Genomic DNA, 10,914 nt, shown 5'->3' with positions numbered 1-10,914 from the left:
AGCATTACGTTCCCATATTTATTAAATTAATACATGACGTTCCCAGCTATATGAAAAGAGTTATATGTATATGTATAAAAACAATGGACTTGTTTCACAATTTAGTTTTAGTAAAATAAAAAGGTATCTTATTTTGTATTGAGTGAATGTGTTTAATTTTAAATAATCTTGCTTCCTGTTTTTCACGTCCTCCTCTTTAAAACAAAGTGTAGTATTTTGAGTCAAATTTAATAACTTTGGTCTATTTTTTATTTAGCCAAGTAAAACACTGCAATTTCCAACAGAAACTAAATTAATAAATTCACTATCACAAATGTCAAATAGTTCATAACACATATATTATGATAATGATATTTATCCTGAAACAAAAAATACATCGAACTGGTACATTTTAAATCTATAATATTAATAGAAATTATTATTAAGAAACTGTTCACACCATTAAAAAAATCAAGAAATGATCCTAAAATGGTGATCAGTACAGATCAAGACAGCTAGAGTAAAAATTTGTTTCACCGAGCAACTTTATCATTGGCTAATATCTTAAGCTTATTAAGATCATTCAAATAGTTAAATTGTAAACCTCTACGGGTCAAATCATTCACAATAATCTTGAACAAATTCTTACGATGCGCCCTTTACAGTTTGTTGTGACAGCAAACTTTAACGCTAATGCTGCGGGGGAGTCATCAGCACTACACAAGATATGACCTAGGAGCTTCCACCTTGCTTTAGATAGATCAAATTATCTATCTAAAACCATATTTGGTTTTATCGTTTTCTAATTCGCCTATAAAATACTTTGACTATTTAAAAAATGCCCAATTCATTAAAATTATTGTCATAACTCATAACATTCAATCAAATTAATTCCAACTGACAAAGGTTCAACTAAAATATGTAATTATTATATTATATGTATTATACATCTCGAAACCTTTTAACTTACTAAAAACTTTTCACTTTAAAAAACATGCCATTATGATAATATTATGTAATTATCAACTCAAGGTTGATGTGGTGTATAGCCCATAAAGTCCATAACATTTTTACATTTGTCCTCAATCGCTCGAACTATGTCTGGCTTCAAATTATTCTTCCACTTTTCGAGGACCTCCGTTGAATTTCTGCTCGTGTTAAGAACACCTGCAATTATTTGGTATTTTTCAACTAAATAGTGGATTAGGCAATTAGGCAATACAAGTAAATGGATAGCGAATTTATTGTTCGTTAATAATTTGATTATTTAAATACCGGAAGTACTAACCTTTCTCTTTAACAGTGGTATGTGAAATTAAGAAATCAGACATATCGTCAGGAATTTTCTTGCCCAAAAACTCGTATACTCGTTCAGCTATCTTTATAGGCTCTAGAGACATCTCATCGTGAGTAACTCGCAGAAACCTGTGTAATTATGTAAGTAATTATGGAATTATGTGATTAATTATGCAAATATGTGATTAACTATGTTATAATATTAATTGAGCGCTCACAGAATAGGTAAAAATGGGTAATGATGGGTAAAGATCAGTGACTATTAAGGGAGAAGACGAAAAAATGATGCCTAGATAAACCAAGGCTGGTAAAAGTTGCAGGATATTTCCCTTGTTCATGATCCAGCACCATGAACATGTGATATCAAATTGCAGTTCTTTACCTCAGCAACTAAAACTACAAAAGCTACATTCCTTAAATTCCATGAGGTGCGTCAAAACTAAAATATATTCCTCTAGAAAACTAGAACGTGTCCTTGTCTCTTAAAATATGTAGTAGTACAAAGTGTACAGCACAGTTTAAAATAAATGTAATGCACAGTTTTAAATAAATGTAATGCACAGTTTTAAAAGGTTGGCTGTGAACCGTACATCACACATACATTATATACACCTGGTAACATTAATCAAATCCCCATGTTTTGTTCAAATGATATTATTAATTGTAGTAACATACACTCTCAATTCTCATACACTGATATAATGCGTTGTACCTCATAGGACGATGTCTGACACTATACTACGGCGGCACTATTTTACCAACCAGGAGTCAAGACCTACAAACTATATTATAGCTTTATAGGGGCATCCAGACCTACAAACTATAATATAGCTTTATAGGGGCATCCAGACCTACAAACTATATTATACACAGCTTTATAGGGACATCCAGGGACATCCGGACCTTCTTATAGTATCATGATATGTGCTGAATGTCACCTCTCCACAACAAAATACATGTTTTTCGCACCTTTTTTGATAAACAAAATGTAGCCATAGGCTAGGCGGAGAGAAATAGGGACTATTTTATGAGTGAAAAAATATAAAGAAGTAACCGAAGGGGGAGGGCGGAGGGGGGAACGAAGTCCGGTCCGGGGGGCATCTGTCCACTAACCTGCCCTGTAACCAGTCAGGTAGTTTCTCAGTGTACTGGATATTATCCCACTCTCTGTCACACAGATTAGCTGCCGCTATCCCCATCTTCTCAGGAGTAAGGGGTTTCACCTTCAGGTTCTCTATGTCCTGGGGTAACATTATTTGGTTTCACCTTCAGGTTCTTTATGTCCTACGGTAACATTATTTGGTTGTAACTAAAAGGGTATAACCCTAAGGACCCGGTTGGAAGCTTCTATTTCAATAGTTGTACCAACACATTTAAGTACATAGTATTATGTTAGTTAAGATATTGTTATTCGAAAATGTTAGTCATTCGAAATGTTAGTCATACTGGAAATATTATGACCATCTAAATTGTTGCCAATCAACAGTGCAGCAAGCGATTAAAGCAAAACCTGCTTTAAAATTACACATGTACATTACGAAATCATGTTATTACATACGTTTTGTAAAAACTACCCAAACAAAGAAAGGTAAAACAACTTATTTTATTAACTAACGTCAAGGTAGAAAGTTCCGAATCCAAGTCGACTGTTCATAGTGCCCCGAGGGTCTCGTATAAGGTGTATAACGTATACATTAGCGTCCTTTATCCCTGGTACTAGCTCTAAATGCTGGATACGTTGCAGTCTTATCAACTGAAGAGGGTGGTTTAGTTAAATAACTCTGATCAGTAAATAGTTCAGTTACTGATTGAGTAAATTAATTGGTATTAAGGAAAGACAACGAGTAAAATATTATTATTATATACCTAATGTGACATCAGAGCTATAAATAAACTGTATTTTTAAGAAACTATAAATGTTTCCAATCTTGCATTGTGTTAAAACAAACCTTTAAAGCAACAATGTCTCTACGTGTGCACTGTTTGTCCCAGCGCTTATCTGCTTTATCGCACTCTGGAGTTCCGTAGCGCTTCATATTTTCTTCAGCGGAACCACATTTCATACCTGTGATATTTAAGTTTTTAAGTATTGCAGATAATTCGAGTATGTCAGATAACCCTAGATAAATATTATTATCTACACTGAAATGCGACATACAGGATGTTCCAATACTCAAATTAAACTGTTTGTCTCATTTGTTAAATTTTGAGAGCCATTCAAAATTTGGATACAAGTCTTGTAACACTCTGTATATATTTGCAAATAGTATAATTTACCTAAAGACATTCCCCCAAACATTGGCCACTCAACCTGGCAATTATTAATCATCTGGTCCAGATACGCTGTCCTCTGTTCAAGTAGTGTGTTCTCTTCTGTAGCACCTGATAGAATAGATATATAAAAATAAAGTAAATGTTTGTGCTTGGGGTGAAGATGGGCGTGGTCATATGGACATGATGCCAAGTGTGAGACGTGTCTTCCAAAATCCATTCTGGGACTCAACTCTCAAGGGGAGTATCTCGTCTTAAATAAGATGTCTTGCGATTTGAAGGTAGTGACTGGACTACTGCTGAATAATACTTCTGGATTTGTTGGCAAAAATACCGGCATTTACTAATAACTGCAGAAATTTACATTTATAAACACAAACCATGGATAGCGTTGTCTCTGACAAGAGCTTTGATATGATTCTGATGGAAGGGTTCAAACAAATACAAAACATCTGTGTTCTGATTAAAGAGTTCTCCCAAAAATGTTGAGCCAGTCCTAAAACCTGTCACTAAAATAACATACATCTTCTTGCTACTTCTTGGATCACCATGAGCCTCATGATGAGCCTCACGGTCACTATGAGAGTCACTATGAATATTATTACGTTCTTGATGGTCAAGCTGACTTGATTGTTCAGTTTGTACAACAGTTTGGTTGTTGTAAATTTCCTCGGGGTTGTATGGAAGGATGAAGGTTATCAAAATAACTGTTGCAATAATTATTATTGCATATTTGAACAGTTTTGAGATATTCATGTTTGATTCGAATGTTTGGTAAGGTGAAGGTTCTGTGATCGAGGTAAAAGCTTTATATCATTCCGTTTTGTGACATCTAGGTTAAAGTTTATAATTAGCAATTCATCTTTAAATAGATATTAATATTATAGAGCTAAATTAATATCTTACGATTCAAAAAATTGAATTATCTATAAAGGTGCTCAAATAACATTTTAAATATTTCATCAGCAATGACAGTTTGAAAATATGTAATATATTATGTGAACAGGTTTGAGAAGTCAGCCAATGATGAGGCTGGACCGACAAATCAGAGAATCAGTGCTTTTGCTTCAGTGCCAGGTTCAAATCCTGGTGTCAGAAATTTATGAATCTTGGAATAAGGTTCCTAGCCCATCTCTGGAACAAAAATTACGTAGCCGCTAAAACTCTGGGATTAACTATTCATCATCGACTACTTTCCCAGCTCAAGTTTAGTCTTTTGTGGCTACCTTGGCTTCTTTTTGGTAGCCCGGATTACCGTTCATGTCATGGTTAGAGCATCCGCCTTCTGCGCAAAATGTTCAGGAATTGAATCCCAGTGTCACCTAGTCTAGGGAGTAGCTAAGGATCCATTAGATCTATGTGATCTCCTCGGTCGACTCAGCCGAATGATAGGAAACTTAATTGAGGGTTACCTGTTAAAAGTTCAAGAAACTTCCTAGGATACCCCTTCAGTGCATACTGTAAATATAGTACTATTTACTATTATCATTATATGTCAGCTCCAGTATGTACGAAACTTTTAAAAAATAAACTATTCAAACAATATACACATTATGTCACAATAATGATAATAATTATTATCAAACATGTCAATCTTACAAATGTCAACAATCCTAAAATAATTTAGAACCTAAACGTGATCCTTTGTAAGATTATATGTCTCAAAAGTCAAATTGACTTGTACTCAAGAATAAAATCGAACAATTTACTCCAATAACCACGGTTACTAGCAAGTTCTCTCAAATGAAGAATATCATCATACGACTCCAGCAAGATGAAACGCTTCCAGAGGTCAACCTTCAGGTGGTGTAGGAGGTTAAATTTCGTCGAAGGGTACACCGGTACATCTCTAACAATATAATTGTAGAGGTTCCATGAAAACCAATCCAATATCAACCAATCACGATAAAGCATTATTGATCGTGAAAATGAAAAGAGTCGCCTTTTGAAGACATATTAAGATAAAAACATTGAAATAAGTATGGACACCACATTAATGAAGATAAATGAAAAGATAGTAAATAATAAAATTCCACACTATCAAACACTAAAAACTAATAATCCATTTTTGTGAAAATATGAAAGTGCTCGGTTAAGCGCTCGATTTTCATTCTATGGTACGTGTAAATAGTTGTCTACGTTGTAAGACCCGCCGCGCACGAGTGCGCGGCTTCCTCAGTATCGTAGAAACCTGAAACACTATAGTGAAACGACAATGGAGGTCACTATAGTGAAACGACAATGGGGGTCACGGCGTGATACAAGTAAATAGGCGAAAATGTGCGCGGTGTACCTAAAATTTTCGTTTCATTTTAAAATCGATTTTTTGCCATCGCACACGTAATTTGACCATTGTTAACGGTCTGGCCCGGTGCGCGCTACTTTGTAGCACTTGCCATCGGGCCATCGGGTTAATTGACGATGTCAATTCATCGCAGCTCGGCGCGGCACAGTAGCGCATCTCGCCGATCTAGCGAGAAGCCTCATTGAGTGCGCGGCGCGCCACAAGCCATCGGGTCATTTCGAGAAATAAGCGGTGCGCGCTTCTTCTAGGTAGTGCGCCATCGTCAGTGAGCCGCGCGTGCCGACTGTAGGATGGTTTTTTAGCGCTAATTTCGGCCAGCACAATTTTCTTCAAACAAATAGATATTAAGTATCCTTCCCGACCTCTGATTGCAACAAAAATTGGTAAGCTTACTTATAGACTTACAAGAAAGGTGTCCGAAAAGTTTAAAGCATATCCAACCATCAAACATTATGTTACAGCTAAAAGCAGCGTATTTTGCCCCATTTTGATCATTATATTAACTCCGATATCCACCAAATTTTTCGGACAGTTGTAGCTAGAAGCCCTATTGGAAGGTCGTCGCCAATTTTCAGAATGATCTCATTCAAGGAACTGAAGATATATCCAAATAATACGACAAAAATCAACGAATTTGGTCAAATTTGGTCAAATTACGCGACTTTTACAGCTAATTTTGCTCTAAAAGCCGCGCACCATCAAATATGGCACCTAGGCGAAACTCACTGATCTTTCCAAAAAGGCATGACAAATTTGGTACTGTGAAAATTCTCACAGTCTCTAGAAAACAATGGTACAAAAATTTTTAAAATCCGAGCAAGTTTGTTTTTATGGTGCACCCCTACTTCTTCGAAGAAATTTAGACGAGTAACATCCGTCAAACTGCAAACACGTAATGTGCATTAAATTTTATATTAATGATTTTTGTCTTTTGATAGGCTAAAATTTCAAAATTATCATAGTTGCACACTTTTATTCATTATTTGGCCCAAAATGAATATTTTTAGAATAATTCGTACCTGGCAGTCCTTGCACGCAAATCTTGACATACGTTGCATGCCACTTTTCGCGCGCCGCCGAAGGTTACCTGAGGACCCCAGGCTATTATGTTCATTAACACAACCGAATAAAGATTTGGCGGAATGACAGGCTGAGCGCGGCCCAGTAACGCCGAAGGCAAATCTCTTTGCACTCCCTTCCATTTCTGCAGCAGAAATGGAGTCGAATTGCAAATGGAATAAAATCTTGCCAAGTTCCGATTTTTATTCTATCTGGACACAGTCACCCTGGAATCTAGTATGTAATAACTTTCAATTTTTCCAGCAGTGGCCTTACTGTCAGTGTCACCGGTTGCTAGGCTTGTACCATATAATGACCTGGGGCTGACCTGGGGACCTCAGGCTATTATGTTCATAAACATAATAGATATTCGGCGGAATGACAGGCTGAGCGCGGCCCAGTTTACTGGGCGGCGCTCAGCCTGTCATTCCGCCGAATCTTTATTTATGAACATAATAGCCTGGGGTCCCCAGGTAAGGCCCAGTAACCAGTAACCGAGGGCAAGAATCGAATTGGAACATGCCGCAACAATAGGACTAGGAGTACCCACCTATTCATATTGAACTGCACTTGTAGGTTTACAACCTACCAGGACGCGCGCCGAGTTGGACTCGTCGACGGTCCAATATATGGAACAGATATTTTACAGCCGTGCAGCTGTTCCGACTGTTTATTGATGGACAACTCCACTTTATAATGGTGGGATGAGTCAGCACTCATAAAGATGTGTCCTGGTTCCAGATACTTGACCGGTATATTATCCAGTTCAATGTCAGAGCTGTTAATTGTTAATGAGCGAAGCAAAGTGCGAACACAAAGCCGTGTACAGCGTCCAGCACCTTCTGGGCAGAGCAATTGTGCGTCTGCTCACAAAATTATTTCCCGGCTTCCACATATTCTCCCTTTAAAAACGTATTTTAGGGCTTCTCCAGTTCAATGTCAGAGCCGCCTGTTAGTTGAAGTGAGTTGCAGGCGACCTTTTGACACTACACCACGTTGTCAACCTGTCACATAACAGATTAAAGTATATATGTAAATAAGACTACCACTTTTCACGTGATCATATTAGTTTTAAAACCCTTACTACTTACTAGTAATTTTAGCGCCAGACAAATTCTAATCCTACTTAAAATGAGGAAGCACGTAAAGTTCAGTGTTCACAATGCTCCCCAAGGACCCGGAGAAACTGGACTCAATTTTTTTAAGAATATTGAAGGATCAGAGCGAATTGGAAAAGTCATACAGATTCTAACCCGACTTAAAATAAAAAAGCACGTGAACTGTGGAGTTTACAATGGTCCCCAACTCCAAGGACTCGGAGCAACTGAAATAAATTTTATTTAGAATATTGAAGGATCGCAGAGCGTGGAAGTTTCTGAATTAAAAATTAAGCTGCTCGTTGAAAAAAGAATAAAAAGAATAAAAACGTGCCATATTGTCTTCTCACTCCTCGTGTCACGTGGAGTGAGTAGTCAGCTGGAGGTTCTATAAAACACAGGTGCAGCGCCCTACTCATTGTTTGCACGTGCAACGCCCTCCCATGCATTGTTTGCACGTGCACTAGCCCTTGCTCAAGATAGCTTACTTATAAAAGGTTGACATTCATGAGGGAAGAACCACGACATTTCCATTATTCAGTTCTGCTCTATCTGATCAAAACTGGATCTTTACAATAATTTATTTAACGTCAGTATCCGACGTAAGGTTTGAATTTTTAACGTCGATTATCTATTTTAGATTAACTCCCCGCTGAGAAGAGTAAAATCTTTTCATGAACCCTAACTTTTGATGAACCCTAACTTTAACTTGTTAGTTTATAACCTACCAGGACGCGCGCCGAGTTGGACCAAATATTTTACGAGTATCACCCGTTAAACTTTAACACAATTCCAATCTTTAGTCAAAGCATTTACCAAAACTCTTTATAAATTAACGAACAATTTGACATACTTTATTTTCTGATTTCAACTGCCGACATTAGAGTGTATAGTGAAAGAGTGAATAAAGCACACTGGAAAATCTATTCTGTGGATATGGCAGGACTTTCAGCCCGGCATGACAGAGCATAAAATAACTTAAAATCCACTTTTTGATGAGTGTCAGGGCAGTTCTGATGTTTGTACACATTATTTAAATATTCATACGCTTTGATCTGGATAACTTATTGTTTGCCAAAAATAGCCGGATTTAATATCAAAATGATACAAAATTATTTATTACTTTATCATAAAAAATTATAGGTAGCAATGCGACAGATACTTGCGTTAGTATTGGTTGTGTTAACCTTTGTTCACGCTGAAGACGAAACTGTGGTGCCAAGCAGGTGGCACTCGTTGGAGGATCAAGGAGGTAGCGGGTATAGTCTACTTCTTGCAGAAGTAGGAGACGAGATGTTCACCTTATACCGATATAATGGTGGTTATAGCGTCATCCAGGATATGTGTAACTCTACAGAATACAGTGCTGTACCTGCTAATGAAATATTCCCAGATGAAAAGGTGCATGAGTTCCCCTGCATCAATCATCTAGATGAACGTTACCTGGTCAATCAATGTGGCGGCGAACGTTGAGCTGGTTCTGTCTGGGCCTACAAATGTTTGGAAAGTGATGACAACAGCACAGACCCGGAGTTGGAGTGGATTGGAGCCGGTCTTTACTTCCTGAATAATAGAACAGAGGAGATAGAGAAGGGGAGAGAAGGTCTGCTGGTTGTCCACTTTAGTGATCATGAGACTGACGGATGGCTATCTGGTACTGTCTGTGATGACAAATTTAATGACCACGCAGCAGATCTATCTTGCCAGTACCTTGGATACGAATCCGCTGAGGAGTGGGGCAGCGAGAAGGACAGCAAGTGGGGCAACGGCAGACAATTTATCCCTGCTAGTATCCTGGTGGAGTACAACATAGATATATTGGTGGATGACGTATATTGTGATGAAAGCAAAACCAACATAACGGAGTGTGAAGCTGACGTATTGGAAGGACACGACTGTAACATTTTCGAGAACTTGTGGTTGAAGTGTGCTGGCAACAGCTCAGAACCAGAATGGAGGTTCGAACAAGCCTACCTGATGAAGTACCAAGACGATGCACTCTCTTACGGATTTGAGGGACTCCTCCTTGTAACTCTCCGAGACAGAAACGACCCGGCAGTTTCGCAAACTGGCACTGTTTGTGATGACTCATTTAACGACCACGCTGCTAATCTGTCCTGCCAGTATCTGGGATACAAATACGCTGTGGCATGGGGAAGTGCACCACAGAACGACAACTACATTCCAGAACACATTTATGAATTTTTGAAGGACCCTCCCATACTGGTAGACGATGTGCAGTGTGATGAGTGGACAACTAGCATTATGGAATGTGAGGCCCGCTTTATAAACCATGACTGCAGCAGATCGGAGAATCTCTGGTTGAAATGCAGTGAGGACGAGGAAGAAGAGGGGACGGAAGAAGAGGGAACGGAAGAACAAGGACTGGAGTTGGAGTTCGGAGGAGCTAAACTCAATTTGAACCTAAACAAGATCCACACAAAATGGAACTTCTAAGGAGACGATGGTAACAAGAAAACGTCGGGTAGAAGACATATTTTTGAAAAATTTATCATTCACAATTGTAGTATAATAGACAGCATTAAAAATTTCACAATTTCTGTGTTTGAATTTTGTTTCTCTCCAATTGGGATAGGTAACTGGTTATAGAAGCAGTAGTATTAAACTTAATTAATAAGTAGGAAATTTGACCAAAACCCATAATCATGGGTAGAGTGAACCGCTGCCAGTGTCTCTCTTTTCCAAACAAAAGAAAATGATATTAATTTGAGGAACCGTCCGCAAATGCAAATTGATACCGAGAATGAAATCGGTCGCTCGCTTTTCCCATTCAATAAGCTTTATTACAATACGTAAGCCGTGAATGAATGGGAAAAGCGAGCGACCGATTTCATTCTCGGTATCAATTTGCATTTGCGGACGGTTCCTCAAATTAATATCATTTTC

General features: G+C 37.9%; 2 protein-coding genes across 2 annotated transcripts; one reads left to right on the top strand and one right to left on the bottom strand.

Moving 5' to 3' along the window:
• Nucleotides 1–277: 277 nt before the first annotated feature.
• Nucleotides 278–4,380, bottom strand: LOC134822310 (carbohydrate sulfotransferase 1-like). Its single transcript, XM_063833290.1, has 7 exons — nucleotides 3,927–4,380; nucleotides 3,553–3,657; nucleotides 3,225–3,340; nucleotides 2,891–3,028; nucleotides 2,389–2,516; nucleotides 1,268–1,404; nucleotides 278–1,146 (listed from the first exon to the last, which is right to left on the bottom strand). Exons 1-7 carry the CDS (start codon nucleotides 4,300–4,302, stop codon nucleotides 1,007–1,009), a joined length of 1,140 nt encoding a protein of 379 aa, XP_063689360.1. The 5' UTR covers nucleotides 4,303–4,380; the 3' UTR covers nucleotides 278–1,006.
• A 4,776-nt stretch (nucleotides 4,381–9,156) lies between these two features.
• LOC134822254 (neurotrypsin-like) lies at nucleotides 9,157–10,564 on the top strand. The gene is made up of 2 exons (XM_063833162.1): nucleotides 9,157–9,352; nucleotides 9,482–10,564. Exons 1-2 carry the CDS (start codon nucleotides 9,157–9,159, stop codon nucleotides 10,462–10,464), a joined length of 1,179 nt encoding a protein of 392 aa, XP_063689232.1. The 3' UTR covers nucleotides 10,465–10,564.
• The last annotated feature ends 350 nt before the right edge of the window (nucleotides 10,565–10,914 follow it).

Source organism: Bolinopsis microptera, chromosome 10 (genome assembly GCF_026151205.1).
Source record: "Bolinopsis microptera isolate Bmic1 chromosome 10, MBARI_Bmic_1.0, whole genome shotgun sequence".
NCBI lineage: Eukaryota > Metazoa > Ctenophora > Tentaculata > Lobata > Bolinopsidae > Bolinopsis > Bolinopsis microptera.
The sequence above is the reverse complement of the archived record's forward strand: the minus strand, read 5'-3'. Positions and strand labels throughout refer to the sequence as shown.

What these genes read in the sequence shown, in the direction of transcription:
- LOC134822254 (XM_063833162.1), top strand. Translation starts at nt 9,157, where the DNA reads ATGCGACAGATACTTGCGTTAGTATTGGTTGTGTTAACCTTTGTTCAC. An exon ending in TAGCGTCATCCAGGATATGT is followed by an intron (nt 9,353 to 9,481) that starts GTAACTCTACAG and finishes GCGAACGTTGAG; the next exon opens with CTGGTTCTGTCTGGGCCTAC.
- LOC134822310 (XM_063833290.1), bottom strand. Translation starts at nt 4,302, where the DNA reads ATGAATATCTCAAAACTGTTCAAATATGCAATAATAATTATTGCAACA. An exon ending in CAGAGACAACGCTATCCATG is followed by an intron (nt 3,658 to 3,926) that starts GTTTGTGTTTAT and finishes CTATTCTATCAG; the next exon opens with GTGCTACAGAAGAGAACACA. An exon ending in GTTTGGGGGAATGTCTTTAG is followed by an intron (nt 3,341 to 3,552) that starts GTAAATTATACT and finishes TAAATATCACAG; the next exon opens with GTATGAAATGTGGTTCCGCT.